Source organism: Cololabis saira, chromosome 13 (assembly GCF_033807715.1).
Source record: "Cololabis saira isolate AMF1-May2022 chromosome 13, fColSai1.1, whole genome shotgun sequence".
Classification (NCBI taxonomy): Eukaryota; Metazoa; Chordata; class Actinopteri; order Beloniformes; family Belonidae; genus Cololabis; species Cololabis saira.
This window is the reverse complement of record NC_084599.1, coordinates 34,817,978-34,836,130: the sequence shown is the minus strand read 5'-3', so window position 1 is coordinate 34,836,130 and position 18,153 is coordinate 34,817,978. Positions and strand designations below refer to the sequence as shown.

General features: G+C 39.1%; 1 protein-coding gene across 2 annotated transcripts in view; it reads left to right on the top strand.

The window, feature by feature from the left end:
• Window positions 1–18,077, top strand: part of anos1b (anosmin 1b) — a 61,476-nt gene extending 43,399 nt beyond the window's left edge. For both annotated transcript variants that reach the window (XM_061738750.1, XM_061738749.1), the window contains exons 7-14: window positions 3,420–3,513; window positions 4,594–4,825; window positions 9,882–10,020; window positions 11,679–11,915; window positions 12,979–13,073; window positions 15,192–15,354; window positions 15,602–15,834; window positions 17,004–18,077. In XM_061738750.1, the coding sequence (XP_061594734.1) occupies window positions 3,420–3,513; window positions 4,594–4,825; window positions 9,882–10,020; window positions 11,679–11,915; window positions 12,979–13,073; window positions 15,192–15,354; window positions 15,602–15,834; window positions 17,004–17,144 (1,334 nt within the window). In that variant the 3' untranslated portion in view covers window positions 17,145–18,077. The remainder of the gene's footprint in view (window positions 1–3,419; window positions 3,514–4,593; window positions 4,826–9,881; window positions 10,021–11,678; window positions 11,916–12,978; window positions 13,074–15,191; window positions 15,355–15,601; window positions 15,835–17,003) is intronic.
• Window positions 18,078–18,153: the final 76 nt, after the last annotated feature.

The window sequence follows — 18,153 nt, the reverse complement described above, 5'->3', positions numbered from 1 at the left end:
GCATAGAAGCTGAATGCAGCTTCTCCATGTCTGGTTCTGCCTTTGGGAACTGATAAAAAACCGGATCCAGATGACCTGAGGGGTCTGGAAGGTTAGTACCAGGTCAGGAGGTCACTGATGTGTTTTGGTTCTGGACCATTAAGAGCTTTATAGACCAGCAGCAGAACTTTAAAGTCAGTCCTCTGATGGACAGGCGGCCGGTGTAAAGACCTCAGAGCTGGACTGATGTGGCCCACTTTTAGTTTTAGTGAGGACTCCAGCATCAGGGTTCTGAATGACTGCAGTCGTCTAACTGACTTTAAGGTGGACTGTAAAGATGCTGAAGGGTCAAATGACTCTGTTGGTGCAAGTACAAGTACATTGTACAGTAAGTTTGGCATTTACCAGCTATGGGGCCAGTGATCCCAGTTTATTTACCCACTAAACCAGGGGTGTCAAACTCATTTTGCTTGGCGTTTGTTTCTTGCGGGCCGCACGCTCAAAATAACAAAAACGGTGCAGAAATTTTTTTCTCTAATTCTTTTCTTTTTACTATTTTTATCTAATCCAATATCAGTTTAGTTAAATTTAAAGGAAATATGCACTTTGTTTACACTCTAATTATGTAAAATATATTTCTTCAGGATCTTTTCTTGAAATTTCTCGTTTTTTTTTCTAATTATTTAAGATGCTTTTAATATCATTTTACAAAGATAAACAGAAACAAGTATGTTTTTTTATATTTCCCTTTTTTATAGGAAATTTAATTAAAAGCTAAATCTTTCTTATTACATCCGAGAGTTTTTCTTTGTGATTTAGAGATTTTTCCAGTACAATTAAGTGTATTTATTTTTAAAAATTGGCGCGGATATTTATGCCAGTGTGCCGAAAAAGTCAGCACTTCTCTTTTAACTGCTTTACTTTGTCACTATCCTCATATTCAAAACTGAAATTCTCCGAATAAATATCTTCTATCATCTTTTTTAGCAGTGATATTTTTCCTGCGAAAATATATAATAGTAGTCAGTTAATAAAAATAAACGACCGTCCACAAAGAAATAAAATCAGCAAATGCATTCTAGAAAACTAAAAAAATGTCAAAAACTGCTCTATTTGTGGAATAACGATGGATTTGTAGAAGAAATATATTATCGGAGATGCTGCGATTCATGGCAATTATTGATGCCTTCCTTTTTAGTACAGTAAATTAACATTTCGTTTTTTTGTGTTGGAAACTTCTCGCGGGCCGCATGAAAACCTCTCTCGGGCTGCATGCGGCCCGCAGGCCGCACATTTGACACCCCTGCACTAAACTCATTAATAATTTACACTGTTGACCATCGGCTGGTGTGAGTTTTGAACATGTGACAGTGTGTGTCTGAGTATATTTCAAGGGTTCAGGGTTAAAGGTTAAAGGCACTTATAAATATTCCAAATACCAACTGACCGTAGTCGGAGTGTTTCTTGTTCATTTGTCTGATTAGTCAAGGGCTGGAGGTCAGGGGTCATAAATCAGGAAGCTGGCAGATGTCATGATGGTTGGAGCTCTTCCACTGTGAAGAACTCCCGCTGATGCTAACCAGAAGGAGAACCCGAGTTTGAAAACCTATTCTGCTCACTGAGTTATTAAGGTTACAAAAGAGCTGCCAGCGGTAATTATGGTGGAATGTCTGGATCAGAAAACCTGCCTTGATGGCTTAACTTCATGAAAAAAAAAATAAAAAAGGACAAAAGACACACACGTGAGCGCAGACACTGAAAAACGTGTCTTTGTTCGATTCTAAAAAAATGACTCCTTGGACTGAGGTACACTCCCTAACTCAGGACCCCCACCTTCCCGAACAAAAACACACACACACACAGGAACAGGCCAGGTCTAGCAGTTCCCGATGTGTTGCCCCAGCTTTGATCTCTGCATCTGGGTCAGCCAAGAACAGCCCCGGGCCCGTGGGAGGCCCGCCGTGGGGGGTGTAGTTCCAATCAGATACATTTTGTAGTTTTAATCACATACAGCATCGGGGTTCGAGGCTCTAACGAGATGCAGAGTTCGTGCTGAAAGACCTGTGACCTCAGGATTTCATGTATAGAGCCAAACACATTCTAGTGGTGGTCTCCTTTGCTCTTTAGTGTGGTAGCTACTGAAAAGAGCTTCAGGCTTCTCCAGTATCACTTGCCTTTGATGCTGCAAATCTAATTGACTCTGTAGACTAAAATAAGATGAAACTATCCTTTTCCCCCCCAAATAATGTCTTCTCTAGTTTTTCATCTTCTGCAGAAAATTTTGAGTTATCAAACACCTAATTCAAGGTGGTCAAACTTCTGCACTTTAAGGGGAGAAACATTGGAGCTCATCAAATTACAAGTGGGATTTCAGCGGTATGCACTTTACGGGAATCTTGATTTTAGCCATGAATCAGAAAATGAACACGCTTTAGCGAGGCAAAATGGAATTTACCAAGTAACTCCCTCCCTTGGTTGTAGTTTTATTACAACCAAAAGTAGTTACCAGGCAATACAAATTGATCTTTTTATGTTTCACATGTCTACATGCATCATTTTAGACATATCCAACGAGCAGCTTCAGCAAGCATCATGTAGAAACATCAACCTTTACAGAAACACACAGATAAATGTTACTGTACCTTAGGTCAGTGTCTCCCTACCTGGGGTCCGGGCACCCCCTGGGGGGGCGCCAGAGATCTCTGGGGGGGGGGGCGCAAATCTTTGTCTGCTTTGAGGATATGCAGTTGTAAAAAATATATTTGCGCATGTTAAATAAATAAAAAAATCATAAAAACACACCTAATGGAATACTGTAATCCAAGTCTGTATAAACCCACTTAGTATTTTATTTATTCATACTACTACTCTGACAGGTTGTTGAAGGAAAAATCATATTAAAAGACACATTTTTCAGAAATTATTTTATGTTTTTGTTCGTATTTTATACATTGGTGACACAAAATGAAGGTGAGAAAAAAAAAGTAATATCTGTACAGGTTAAACCAAAGAGAAATGTATAAAAAAACACAATTAATGTTAATTTTTTTCAATTAAAGATTTTTAAAGAATCATTTTACTCTTTTGCTGCTAGTACATACGGGTCGGGGGGCCCGGCTGGTCTTAGACACAAGTAGGGGGGGCTCCAAGGAAAAAAGGTTGGGAACCACTGCCTTAGGTGGTTTGATGATTTATATACTGTATACTTTTGATTTTTCAAAGAAAATGAAAATAATTTAGTTAGGTGTAGTGTTTCTTAGTTTTCCTTTTCCTTTCTCTTTTCAAGTTTTAAATAGAGTTTTAGAAAATCTATTAGAAATGTAATGCTTGTGAGAAGATGCAGAATATCAACTAAAGATTTTCTGTATCATGTTGGTGACGAGGATGGTGAGGAATTCGTTTTTGAGTTCATTTTTTTGTCTTTTTGTCTCCCAATGTAGACCCCTCACCCCCAGAACCCCCAGTGAATATCAGAGTGAGCAACCAGACTCTGGACCAGGAGGGTTCACAACCAGGACCCCAGTCCAGAGAAAGGTATGAATATCTGCTTAGATTTAAGTTCAATAGATGCATGGATATGCCTGTTTTTACTTGATGTTTGTATTTGATATGCTCTCTTTTAACACTCAGGGGATAAACAGCTCTTGTATCTGCATGCAAACTGTAGTTCAACCTTGTTCACTTGTGTAGGGTAGCATCTATCATATTTGCATGCTGCAAAACAAGGTCACAAAGTTCAGACCCTTGCTTGGATCAACACGGATTTTCAAATAACATTTAATAACAGAGGTGATGACTTAAATTGTAGCTTCTACTCAGAGTGATATAAAGTGCGACGCCTCTGTTGTATACACATGGAGTAAATTTAAGATTGTAAGGCCTTTGCTAAGCAACCAATAAACAAGAACAGAATGTGTCTTACTGCCACATTTACAGGACTGTCTCAGAAAATTAGAATATTGTGATTTTCTGTAATGCAATTATATACATATATATACAGTGTATATATATATATATATATATATATATATATATATATATATATATATATATATATATATATATATATATATATATATATATATATATATATATATATATATATATATATACATACATACAGGACTGTCTCAGAAAATTTGAATATTGTGATAAAGTTCTTTATTTTCTGTAATGCAATCAAAAAAACTAAAATGTCATACATTCTGGATTCATTACAAATCAACTGAAATATTGCAAGCCTTTTATTATTTTAATATTGCTGATCATGGCTTACAGCTTAAGAAAACTCAAATATCCTATCTCAAAAAATTTGAATATTCTGGGAATTTTAATCTTAAACTGTAAACCATAATCAGCAATATTAAAATAATAAAAGGTTTGCAATATTTCAGTTGATTTGTAATGAATCCAGAATGTATGACATTTTTGTTTTTTTTAATTGCATTACAAAAAATAAAGAACTTTATCACAATATTCTAATTTTCTGAGACAGTCCTGTATCTCTTACATGACTGTTAGGGAAGTCCTAGTCCACTTACTTTATTACCATGAATTTGTTTGCTTACATGTTGGATGAATAATGACGTTTGATGTTTGTCTTTCCTGCCGCAGGTCGAAGGGAAGTGGCGCGACTGTGGCGGTTTTGTTACGCTGGGAGCCGCCCAGAGAGGGGGACCTACCTGTCCACAACTACAGACTCACCTGGATGCCTCGGCACACACACTCAGTGCACAAACACACACTTCCAGCACACGTCCTACACAACACGAAGCACATGCGACCGACTCACGTACTCAGAGAGGAACAGGGCACGAAGGAGAGCAACAACGTGCTGACTCAGGGGGTAAGGAACATTTCCACTCACTTAGTTAGACTAAATAAAGAACATAGTTGTTGATCTTGTTATTATACTGCAGTCCCGATGTATTCCAGTGCTGCAAATTACAAGGTGTCAGAGATATTACTAAGTTGAGTAAGGCTCAAAGATGACCGCAACTGAATACGAGCCCCAAAATGGAGAATTCTTGCTCTTTTCAAGTTTCTTCAAAGATTTTAATTGATAGATGAAATGAGAATGACTCTTGATGGATCACAGGGATATGCCTGGTACGTGGCAGCACTCTGAGGGGATGTGGCATGGGCCCGTGAACCAGGTAGTTGGACCATTTTGAGCTGCAGAGGGGCTGAAAAGCTACACACAACCGTGCTGCAGTGATAAAGACTGTGTGCAAGGCTGCAGCATTTAAGAAGTTCATCATTTTTATCAAGGGCCTGGCGACATCACACATATTTGGGGAGTCTGCTGTTTGCCCAACCAGCGAAGGCTTCAAAGACAGCTGAGTAATGCCCCGTCTTCATCTGATCTAAATCTTGCTTAGGACTTGTGGGGTCAAGGGAAGACAACCCAACACCTTTCTGTTTCAGAGAAAAGAAATGGTGATGCAGACCTTCCTACTTGTCTTCTAAATCTGAATGCTTAAACATTCCCTCTGGATTTTCATTTATTAAAGGCCCACGTGTTTTCATAACATTTGGATCAAGTCATTCTGTTAAATGCAGTTTGTCTAAGTAACACAGTAAATACGTGTGCTCAGAAAAAAACTACATTTATTCAAGATCAATGTGAAAATGACCTTGATCCACAGCAACATTTCTTCTTTTGTCAATTCTTTCCTGTCCACCCAATTCAATGAAAATGTTCCTGGTAGTTTCTGGGTTAATATTAGGGACAAACAAATAGACAAAGAGCAGCTTAGGACAGAATTACTATAGAGATATTTAATTATGGAGAAATCTAATCACAAAGCAGGAGATTTTCACATATTACAATTAACTTGTTATCCTGAAATGTGCCATTTCTATTTCTTCAAGATTCAAAACTGCTAATGAAGAGCATGTGTAGTGATTGGATTCTGAATAATGTACTCTTAACATAGTGACGTTACACAGGCTTGGTAAATTGTTTTCAAATGCCCAGAATTTCACATTCATGCTGTTACACCTCTAAGAACTCAGCTGATTCCATTTCTTCACCAAATCTTCATGTATTTTTTTATTTTTTATTTAACCAGGAAAATCCCATTGAGATTAAAAACCTCTTTTCCAAGGGAGACCTGGCCAAGATAGGCAGCAGCAATTACAACACATAGTTATAAATGACGGAAAACACCAACAGATAAAATACAATTAAAATAAAATTAAAAAAGCAAGCAAATCACAAAAAACAGGTAAATGTAATGGAGTTGGCCTCAAGTATTTTCAATTTAGATTTAAAATTTCTCAGATAAATTAACTCTGTTAGCCTCCAGTCATATTGTAATGTTTTCCAGGCTGAAGGAGCAGAATAAACAAAGGCTCTTTTGTAAATGTAAAACCACCATCAAACACAACCCCGGGACTACGCTTCACCAAAGGTTATATGACGTGAAGGATTGTTGCTTGGTAAACGTCTTCTATTTAGAAAAGCATTTCAATGATGTGGCTTTGACTAAAACAAAGAAATAAAACAACAAAAACAGAGATTTTTGGTCCTTTACATCTTCAGTAATTTCAGTTATGACTCATTGAGAGCATGTCCAAACTGACATCACATGTCTTTAGATTGGTGGATCTACTGTGTGCAGCTCTGTTTCTCCTCTCTTTTTAACTGTGTGAAGTTCTACAACAGAACTAACCCAAATGCACAACATGTTTAGCACGACTTGAGGTCTTTTACTAGGCATGTACACCCGTACACCTCATGCATACACACATGACAGCCACACGTGCGCTCTGCTTGTAATTAACGTGGTGATTTTACAGGCAGGTGCAGTGCTCAAGAAAGAACAGGTTGTGTAACCAACTGTTGCATCCCCAGCTCAAAGAACAGTTGGGACTGTGTTTATGAAAAACACAAGACCACGATTTTTTATGAATTTTGATGTCTATATTTAAAATGCAACATGTTAACTATTGAAAGTCAATGAAAAACACAGTTTTGGGTGTAAGTGAACAGGGTTGTTGCATCCTGCAAAACTACAAATGAAAACTACAACATGCAATGAGGAAACGTGATTCAGAAGTACTAACATCTCCTCCGGAGCAGATTTCATAAAGACTCAGTAAGTTGAAATCTGTAATGTGTCCTCATGAATCAAAACTCCTAATAAAAACCATATTTGATGCATCCTCCAGACTGAAGATGCAAATAACCATCCTGCTGTTCGCATCATTCACAGAAAAGGGATCCATGGTGCATTAGTGAACATGGCAGACTACACTTACCTACACACCTGTGAAATCAGCAGACGTTTACAGGATTAGTTCTCCTGGATGGCTGAAAGGTTGCTGGATGGATTCCCAGCCCTGCCCTGCACCAAAGTGTCCCTATGTTAAATCAATATGTGGAACTTAATCATTCGCTGTGGTGCCCACTACAGAGGGAAAAGGCTGTTGGTGCGATACGCAGTAAAAGTTCTGGGCATGCACTGCCTAGTAGATCTTTTCCAGGAGTGCTCTTGTTCATTTCAGAACGATTAATCCACAATTTACATTTATTACAACAACTTGGTTGAATGCAGGCGGTGAACTGGCCTTCCGGAAGTTCCTTTTGCTGACTTTTGTTGCGTTATGAAATTAAATATACTGTTTGAGTCCAATTTCACTCACAAATGAGTGTCTTTGGTTCCCAAATCTTTACAAAGCTTTCTTAAAAGAAGATGTAATACATTGTAGTAAAAAACATGTCTGAAATGCTGGAAAATTCTTTAAATGTCTGTTTCCACACTCCTTATACTTTATCCAGATAAATATAATGTTGAAACGGTTTGCATTTCCTTTTTTTCTTACATTTTACACAGCGTTATTATCAAAGCTCCATCTGTATCCCCGTCCCCACCAGCACTCACACTTACACACCTACACAAAACACAGTTGGCATTTACCAATACTTTCTATTTAATTTATTAAATTAGAGGTGACAGAATCCTTTAACTCCTTTAAATCCTTTAATACTAAGAGCCCTGACTCTGTCATCCTGGATTTAAACATGCAAAAAAAGATGCACTGGAAGAAAAAGAAATGTTCACAACGTATATACCACTGAAGCTAATCACGCTGCTATTTTAGACTTCCCTTTGAAATTGTTGTTTTCCATGTATGTCCATTACTGGTGCCCCCTACAAACTCCTTGCATCTGTTCCTTGTTTTTATATATCTGCAAATGTACCGTTATGCAGAGATATTTACACCATTGTGGTCGTCAGTCCTAACTTTGTTAGCGTGCTGCGACAACATGCCGCTTTGACGTCGCTGCACTGGAAAAACTGCCTGACAGCTTCGCTGTGTAAGACGAACTGACAACAGCGAGGATCGCTTTTCCTGCATCTGGATAATACGTTCAACTCAAAGCATCTGCGGATGTGCTGACAACATGCCACTTAGTGCAGCATGAGGGCATTAGTGACCAAGTGTGTCAGTTATCACGGTTGTCATGCACAAGATCCGTGCAAGAGAAGAGTCGTATGACTCAATTTTATCAGCAACTATGTTACTCAATTCAGCAACTTCTGGAAGGCTGTTAATGTATTATGAGAATTATACTTAATGCAGCAGTAACAATTAAAAAAGGAGGGGTTTGTTATCCTGATTACAGGTGTTATGGTGATGTAATACATTTGCAGCGCTGCTAAGTGCAGCACCAAAATACCCTTAATCATTGTAAACAACATATTACAGCTTTCAGGCAATTCTAAATGATTGCCTTTGCTCTCACTGAACCTTTTATCCCTTTTTTCTACTTCTTTTGTAACCAGCTTAAGTAATAAATGACAAAAGTACTTTTGGCACAGGATTCGTCCGTTTTAGTTCTTTCGTGAAGCATAAGTTGAAAAGAGGTTTTTGAGGTCAAACGTAGACACGCTCATCTGGACCTCACTAGTCTAAGCAGTGATGGCGATCGCAGACCATGCCTGGTGGAGCCATTTATCTATAGTCTGGTCCTCTGTTCTGCACGGCCGGGACCTCTGGAATGTAAATGAGCCCCACTAACTAGTGTTTCTAACTTGCAGCTGGATGTAGACGCACACAAACAGCAGTGTCACAACAGGTATGGAGGGACCGGAGGAACGTAGCTGCACCGCCTTAAATGGCTTTCATACAGCTGAAAACATTGGTGATTTATTATCTTCCTTAACCACAACACGATATATTCCCAGAGTGTGTATAAAACACATATCCTGTCAATCAGGAATTTATGCAGGACGGGGGGAAATTTAACATTCAATTTGATGGTAATAGGGGGAATTCAGAGGAAGCATTCAGAAATGTGCATCGGTGCTTTTAAACATACATCATTCTTCTACATATAATGTCCACACATACGCACACACACACACACACACACACGTACAGCTGTACATGCCATATGTTTTGTCTATCTTGATGGTAACGGAAATACTTTAACCCCATTTTGTCTGTAGCTCATTGAGGAACTGCTTTTAACTTACTTTTCTTTCATTCTGTCAAGTATACACACGCCATCAAGCTACACACACACACACACTCGGACTTATCACCCAAGCATCTCCGTGTTGAGACTAGTAGAGCTCTGCGCGGGCAGACAGAGCTGATTGACCAGGAGCCTGGTAATCAGCTGTCAGTCACACAGCGAGCTAATGCAGAACAGGGCCAACCTGTCGTTCACAAACCAGGACACGCTGCACTCAGACTCACAGCGACGCAGGTGAGAGAGACAACGAGGATGGAGTGGACGGGGTCAGTTGCTACGGTCTCACCGAGACCCTAATCCAGTCCAAACAAGCGATGCAGTGCTAGCACAGGCTGAAATGTGTTGCAGGACTTCATTTCCAGGAATCTTTTTGTTTCTATAATCGCTGTTCCTGTTCTTTGATGTGTCACAGGTGCAGAGTGAGCTGTGGCTGCAGGGCCTGCAGCCTGGCACTTCCTACATCCTGTCTGCCCAGACGGTGGCCTACTGGGGTCAGAAGAGGCTGAAGAGCCACAGGGCCCAGCTTGTTTTCACTACCATCACTCTTACAGGTGAGGAAGACAACACATTTTCCCCTCAGAGCTCGGAAAGATCCTGGAATGTTTTTAGGTATACAGTACAGACCAAAGGTTTGGACACACCTTCTCATTCAAACAAATGGGGAAGAGTGTCCAAACGTTTGATACTGTATAACAAGTCCATCAATGAGGAACTGAAAGGTCACTTAAATCCAAGACTCCTGGAAAATCAAACATTGTTTCATCATAAACGGGGTGGCTCTTTGAATGAATGAATGAAGTTTATTCAGTCATGACAACACAAAACAACACCAAAAAAAAAAACATTGTGCACAGCATTAACATTTCATACAAAACCAAAAAATGTGTTGAACAATAACTGAAAAGGCATAGGCTGAAGCAAAATGCTTATAAAAGCCTATCCTATAGTACCAACTTTCTTTTTTTGGCTACCGACCTCCAGAAAACCAAAAAGAGAATAGAAAAGCAAAGAAACAACAAAAGGCAAAGAAACATTTACAGATGGTCAATTGCACTTATAAGCTTCAAAAATAGCTTTACAAACCATTTTCTTAAATATAAAAAAAGAATGCCATGTTTTTAAATTTATGTTGGCATTATTCCAGAATTTAACTCCAGTGATGGAGACACATCTCCTTTTCATACCTTTTTTAGCTATTTGTACTGTGAAATTGCAGACACCTCTAAGATTGTAGGGAGTTTGAATTGAAAAAAACCTCTGTATTGGGTCTTTCACTTTAATGATTATGCATCTAGTTTATATATTGCACAGCTAAAGGTGGAGAGGTAGATAAATATTGTAAACCTTCTTTGGTTGTTCGGTTTGTACTAAAGTGATTGAACCAGTCACGTTATCTCAGCAACACCGGCTCTCACAGCCAAAAAGTTCAAGCCGAAACAGTTATTATCAAATAATTATCCTGAACATGTCATTAACTTGTCATGACATTAATGGAGACCGATTATACAGCTGACTGCGCAGCACTTATTTGATAGAGGAGCCATACATTATTGAATCAACGATTTTCCGGTTAGTTCAGGGCTGCTGCGTTTGCTGACTGTTGCCATACTCCGTCTACGCGGAGCTGCGTTGCTCTCGCGGCGCCGTGGATACAGTGGAAAGCAGCGATGTAAAATGCTGGTTCAGGCAGGAGAGGTATTTATAGGTGACCCATCGGTCAGCGCAGCGCTGGATTACAGCCAGCTGCAGCTCAATTACCAAACGCATTCCCAAACTTTATATGGAACATGCTGCCATTTATAATTTAGGTGCATTAATATTTGAAAGTGTGTGTATCAGGCTGTGGCTGAATGCCAAAGGGGGTTAGTTGGGTTGTATGAAGCTAACCGGTGTTCCTGTAAAGTGAAAAACAGGAAAGCTTGTTACGATATGGACCATCCAGTTTAGGATTTTTCGGGGACGTTGTAATCATGAATTCCATGTGCCGTGTAACAAATTTCACATGCTTGAAACACACTTTCACAATGATGTGATTACAGATTTTCCTTTTTGGGGTTCCACATATGTTTCATCTACTTCCAAAGCTTTAAGTTCATGCATCTGTAGATGAAAAACTCCTGTTTTCTGTACAATGGTCAAATTATTAAATTATCTAACAAATTGTGATGTTTCAATCCTCTTTTTTCTCAATCCAACTCCACCACCAAAGGGGAAGACTTCTCCAATGAACTTCCCTCTTCCTCGTCTTCATCGTCGCTCCCCTCGTCTCCGTCTCTCTCATCCTCTTCGCCTTCCTCCTCCGACCTCCCCGTCTCCTCCTCTCTGCCTCGCCTCGAGTCCCCCGTGAATCCCGCCACCTCTGAAAACCTGCGGCTAGAGGTGGCTGCGCCGCATTACCATGACAACCAGCTGCAGGTGAAGGTGTTCTGGAAGTGGCCTTACCACAGTGAGTTGGTTATGAAACATTTGATACGGGAAGGAAATTGTGATTTGGATGCTCTGTGACAAAATTCCCCCATTCACACATGCTGATGGCGGCAATCAAGGCACTCGGCCATAGGGCTGGGCGATATATCGAGATTTTAATATATATCGATATATTTTCAAACGCGATATGGTACGAGACAATATCGTTTATATCGATTTAAAAAAAAAAAAAAAAAATTATACGATTTTGATATAGCTTATTTTGTGACAAATTGACTTGAGTGTTTTATTTGAGATTTGCACAAATGTTTTGTTATTTGCACAACTGTCAACCTCAGTGGAAAAGTCTACCTGTTACTGTCTACATTGTATTAATTGCACAGTGTATTTTAATTTAATTGTTATACAGGAAAGGGATATTTGTTTTATTTTATTCAAGAAGCATTTTTATTCTATATATGCAGGCAGTTTATTTTTATTTCATTTGTTTTATACATTTTGATATTGTGCAGACCTCTGTTAATAAAGGTACCTGTGTGACATTTGGCACGAGGCTTTGTATTAAAACTGACAGTTTTTTTAAGGGTTTGCCTCATAAAAAAATGAAGCTAACAGAGATGCTATGCTATAATGCTTTGGGGGAAACCCCAATTATGGCACAGAAAAAATATTGAGATATATCGAGTATCGCCATTTAGCTAGAAAATATCGAGATATGACTTTTGGTCCATATCGCCCAGCCCCACTCAGCCATGAAAAGTGATTTATGGTTCAGTTTGTGATGAAGAACACTAAAATAAATGGACATGGTGGTTAACGGATGAATCAATGAAATTCAGTTATTTGGTTTACAATTATGATCAAAACTTGATGTCAACTAATTTGATTACATCAACTAATGAAAAAGCAAACATTACAGATCAACCGAACTATTGCAGTGAAACGATCTGATGATACAGTGAATAAGCACCACAGGTTTTACAACATGAGCTGTGTTCCCAAGTCCTCAGATAATAGTTTCAAACACAAAAGCAGACTTTGTGGTGGATGTCTGACGGAGCGTTTGTTTTTCTCCACTGCAGCGAGGCAGAAACATCGAGGTCCGTACGTCCTGAGGTGGCAACCACATACATGCGGAACCAACGTTTCACTCACAGAGACGACAACAACAGTGCAGGTATAAAATCACTGTACCTCATTGGCTTCATGTGAAGTACACTCTTTCAATTTTACTTTGAAAAATACAAATCATCTGGCCCTTTCCAAGAAACGTAATTAAGTAAATACAGCCTCAGATCAAAAGCAACACATGACGTTGTGACACAAAAACTCTGTACAGTCCATAACTGAGCAGCTTAGAGAAGCACTTTTAGCAGTAATCGTTGTCTGCATCATGTTCATGTTTTTAATGTCACTGTGGAGGATTTCCCCCCCACTTTTATTGATTTTATTGCTTCAGTTTATTAAGTTTTGTGGGCATTCATGTTTGCACAGTTCTGTTAAGTGTCCGCCACAGCGTTTGAGTTTTTTAAGCCATTCTGTCACAGATGGTCTGTTGTGCAAGGAATCATCGTCTCGTTGCATGACCCAGTTAAATCCAATCTTGAGCTGTTGGACAAATGACCTCATATTTTTCTCACTCGCATTTTTTAGCATTGTGTAATATGGGTAAACGTGTCAACTTGAGTCTCATCAAGTCTTGAGATTTGTTAAGATGCAACTTCAGGAACTTAAACTATCCTGCCATGTTCTTTTTAGAGAGAAGAGGCTCTCTCCTGGCACCCCGTCCAAACAAGCGATACATGTGCAGTCATCTTCTTAAGTGTGTTGTCAGAACCTTTAATGCTTAACATGTTGGCTGAGGCTTGTGGAGTCTGAGATGATGCTCATGGGGTTTTTGCAATTTCTCTTAGCATTGCACAGTCTGACCTTGGGGTGAATTGCTTGCATATCCACTTCTGGGAACAAAAGCAAGTGACTTGCATGCTATCTGCTTGTGAATAATCTAAAATGGACTACAAGATTATTTTATGAATGGCTTTACAGCTCTTTTCAGATGGTTGGACAGCAACAGCAGGTTCTCTGAGATAACTGTTGATGTCTTTCCTCTTTTGCATTGTATCAGCATACATGTGAATGCTCCAGATCAGGACACTGCCCAAACTACGGTCCTCATTTTTCTTTAGTAAATGTAACGTACTGTACTCTTGTTCATATGAGGCTGTACTTACCTTATTTGTGACCTTGTAAGGTTTGTTTTATTTTCATTATGTCGTGATCAGTAAACCCTTAGAAGCGTAGGTGTTCCCTCATTTACTCATGGAGATCTTTTAATACTTTGTAAGTATGTTATTGTGTCTGAGTGTGCATGTGTGGATCAGAGATCAGATTTCATCGGCATAATTCAGAGCAGTCTGGAATGTTGTAACTTCATCTCTGCTATCATCTCCATGTCTCTGTCTGCCATCACTTTGCAAAAACTTCATCTGATTCCTGGCTTAAGTACATTTCTGGTTGCGTGTCTGCATGTGGCACCGTGTGCTTGTGTGTGTGTGTCTGTGCATGCGTCACCATTTTTTAAAGAAAGTAAAAGCAAAAAAATGAAGTAAAAACTCCCCAACAAATCTATCTTCGTGCACCATAAAGTTTTCGAATAGTTTAGGTGTTTGGATTTGTCTTCTTGAAGATAAAGAATGAAAGATAACAAAACTAGCTCCACCAAAAATGTTACGATACCAAATTATACAGGAGATTTCTGCGGCATGATAACAGAGTTTTTAGCAGGTGTGGCTCACATTTCAGTACATGTTAAAGTTAGACAAAACTATATTGGGTAAGGAATTGCTTCGGCATAGTAAAGGCTCACGAATTTAATCTGTGGCAGATAAGAGCCTTTTAAATGACAAACTGGCAAGAACTGTACTCTGTTCACGTTTTGCCCAAAAGTGGAATCACAGTGGAACAATTCTTGTGCCAGTGGTAACTTTTTGTCCAAAATTGGGATAATTTATCGTGCACAATTCCTTTTTTTAAATGCAGTAACAGTATTTCTTGCCATTTCAGCATACCAGCCTGCAAAACTGCCAAAGTGCACTCAAGTGTATTGTTTAACGTGGAGCTAATAAGCCGATTATATTATACAGGTGCTGTAAAAAAGGATAAAAATACTATGCACATTTAAGAAACTTTTTATTTTTATTTTTATACACGTAGTAACTGCATACTCAGTTGAAACTGTTATCCATTTATAGGTATATTTTTAAACAGAGCTTGATTCAATTTTCTCCTTCTGCAGGGCACCCATCACACCATCAAAGGCCTGCAATTTGCCTGTAAGTACAGGGTCGCAGTGGCAACGAGGGCTGATCCAGGGTCAGAAGCTGTTGCCTGGGTTACGACGCCGACTTGTGCCTCCATGAGGGTCAGAGGAGGCAAAGCTTTGCCCTGCAACCGTGAGGGTACGAGTAATTAAACACAGATGTGCAGGCAGCGCTCATTGATCCTGTAACCCTGCATTTAATAGTAATCGTCATAATAAAAATTAAACCTTTTTTTTTTGTTCTTTTATGTGCAGCTTTTCGGCTAATGTTTAATAGGTGTCATTAGGAATTTAATAGGTGTCATTATCAATTTTGAAACTGGTGGGAAGTGATAAATGCAACTGCTGCGTGATGTGTGAGAAAGGTTGTGTTTGGTTTGTGTCAGAGCGCCTCCTGGCGGGCAGGAAGGTGCTGCTGCGTCCTGAGCGGCTGACGACGCACTATGAACATGTCAACGGGACCCTGCTGGCGACCTTTCACTGGAGGATGTCCCAACATGCACTGCAGCCTGCAGCGGTGGAGGGATTCCAGTTCACCTGGACGCTGCAGTCTGAGCTCTCTGCAGCAACAGAGAGGCAGGAAGATGCACTCATCTCCCAGACGCAGACCATCTCACCGGTGAGACCATCAGAAATGTCCTGAAGGAGCATAGCTCAAGTATGAGAGCAATTGTGTGTTTGTGTATGTCTGGAAAATAATTTGTATTGCTAAACTGTATATTGGTGAAACAGAAAAACCCTCAGAAAGGTAACAACAGACAAGGAAAAAGATACTGAGAGACAAACTATCATGGATCGTTTTATTTATTTTTCTCTTAACCAGAATCTTTATCTGTTGAAGCTAAACTTTAGAATTTAAATCGAAACATGAATGTAGATGACTTAATTTAAGGCAAGGCAAGTTTATTTGTATAGCACAATTCAACACAAGGTAATTCAAAGTGCTTTACATCAACATTAAAAGCGGCAAAACACAATTAAACAGTACATAACATAAAATGATAAGAAAAGAGGTCAAATAATAAAAAGCACAAGATGTTAAAAAGTAAGGGCAGTAGAGTACAGCAGGTAAGTATTTAATTTAGGAGCATGCTTCAGTAAACAGTAATGTTTTTAGGCCTGATTTAAAGAAGCTGACAGTTGGAGCAGACCTCAGGTCTACAGGAAGTTTGTTCCACCGGTGAGGAGCAGAATAACTGAACGCTGCCTCACCTTGCTTGCTTCTGGTTCTTGGGAACCACAACAAACCAGATCCAGATGAACCTCAGGGGTCTGGGAGCTTCATAGGAACTAACAGATCAACCATGTATTTTGGTCCAAGACCATTCAGTGCTTTGTAGACCAGCAGTAAGATTTTAAACTCTATCCTTTGACTCACTGGAAGCCAGTGTAGAGATTTCATGACCAGTGTGATATGATCCAGTTTCCTGGTGTTTGTAAGGAATCAGCTGCCCGATTGATTTTTTGTTAAGGCCCTTTAAGGTGCCATTGCAATTTAACAACTACAAACTGCCACAGTAAAGGACTAGTATATAAATAAGCAGTGCAAATAGTGTTGTAAGAATATAACAATTAGTCTATATTAACAGGTAAAAATAATCTACACAACAGAGATCTTTGTGCAAGTGCATTGGGTATCAGGTATCCTCCCTGTCTGGGAGCTGAACCCTAGATAAGATGAGGGCAAAGATATATTATACATTCAGATGAATGTTTTAGCACTGTTTTTTATTATTTATGCTTTTACCCCGTGAGTCTGTAAACAAAACTCCCTTTTACTCTCTGCAGTCTCAGCGGTCGGTGCAGGTTTACGGCCTCCAAGCCGACAGCGTGTACCGGCTGCAACTCCAGGTGCTGACAGCAGGGGGCAGGAGCGGCGCTGCTGTGTCGAAGACCATACGTACTCCAGTTGTTAATGCCACACTTTGATGGGTAGTAGCGATCTGTTACTCACAAATGTCAGTTTTGTCTTGCTCAAAAATTCATAGTCCCATATTTATTTCTTTTAAAACCAAAAAACGTGTTTTCCCCCTTCATGTTTAAGAATGTGTTTGTTTTTTTCTTCCTGCTACCTACTGGTCATGTCTTTAAGGCCCCAAACCCGAAGCTGCAACCATCTGCTGCACTTTGATCATCTCAAGCAATAACCACTTTTATAACTTCTTCTGCTGTGCAGTTTTGCAGGACATGTGTAGAAAACATGTCCAAACTTGTATAATAAAGAAATGTACATGTTGCCAGTTTAAGAAACGCCGAGTACATGCGTAGTTATTCTTTTCAGCAGAGCATATACCTGTACATGTTTTCTATTAAAATGGCAGCATTTCTCAAATGATTTAGTGGTGCAGTGTTGCAAGACAAGTAAAGTGTTCCTTCTTCTACATCTGAATCATTTTCAATCTTTACACTTGTAAAGATACCATTGTTGCTGCCTCTTCATTTTCATCACACTAATACAGAATAATTAAGCACTGACTTTATGTACAAATGGAAATGTATAGCAACAGAATGTGTTTATTTCAACAGCTTAACTTCTTCATTACTCTTGGTGTTCAAAAGTATTGATGTAAGTTCATATATTTGGATCACATGTTTTTAAAAAGCTTACATGTCCTAATTGTACTATTTGATGCATTTTATGCTTTATGTTAATGCAAGTCACATCATTGCTTTGAAAAGGTTGGAACTGACTGGAGCTACTGGGATCATCCAACCAGCAAATAGCCTATTAAAATCCTCTCTCTATATAACCTTTTACAGCTTGTAATTTTGTAGTTAATTTCTTTACTTTTTTTACTTTGATTTTTATTTATTGTTTTCTTGTCTTAGATTTTTGTAATTAAAGGTCCTCAAGACACCGTGTTTGTGTTTGCTTATTGTAACGGTTACTGGAAATGCTTCTGTAAATTGGAAAACTGTCAGAGATTGATTTATTTTA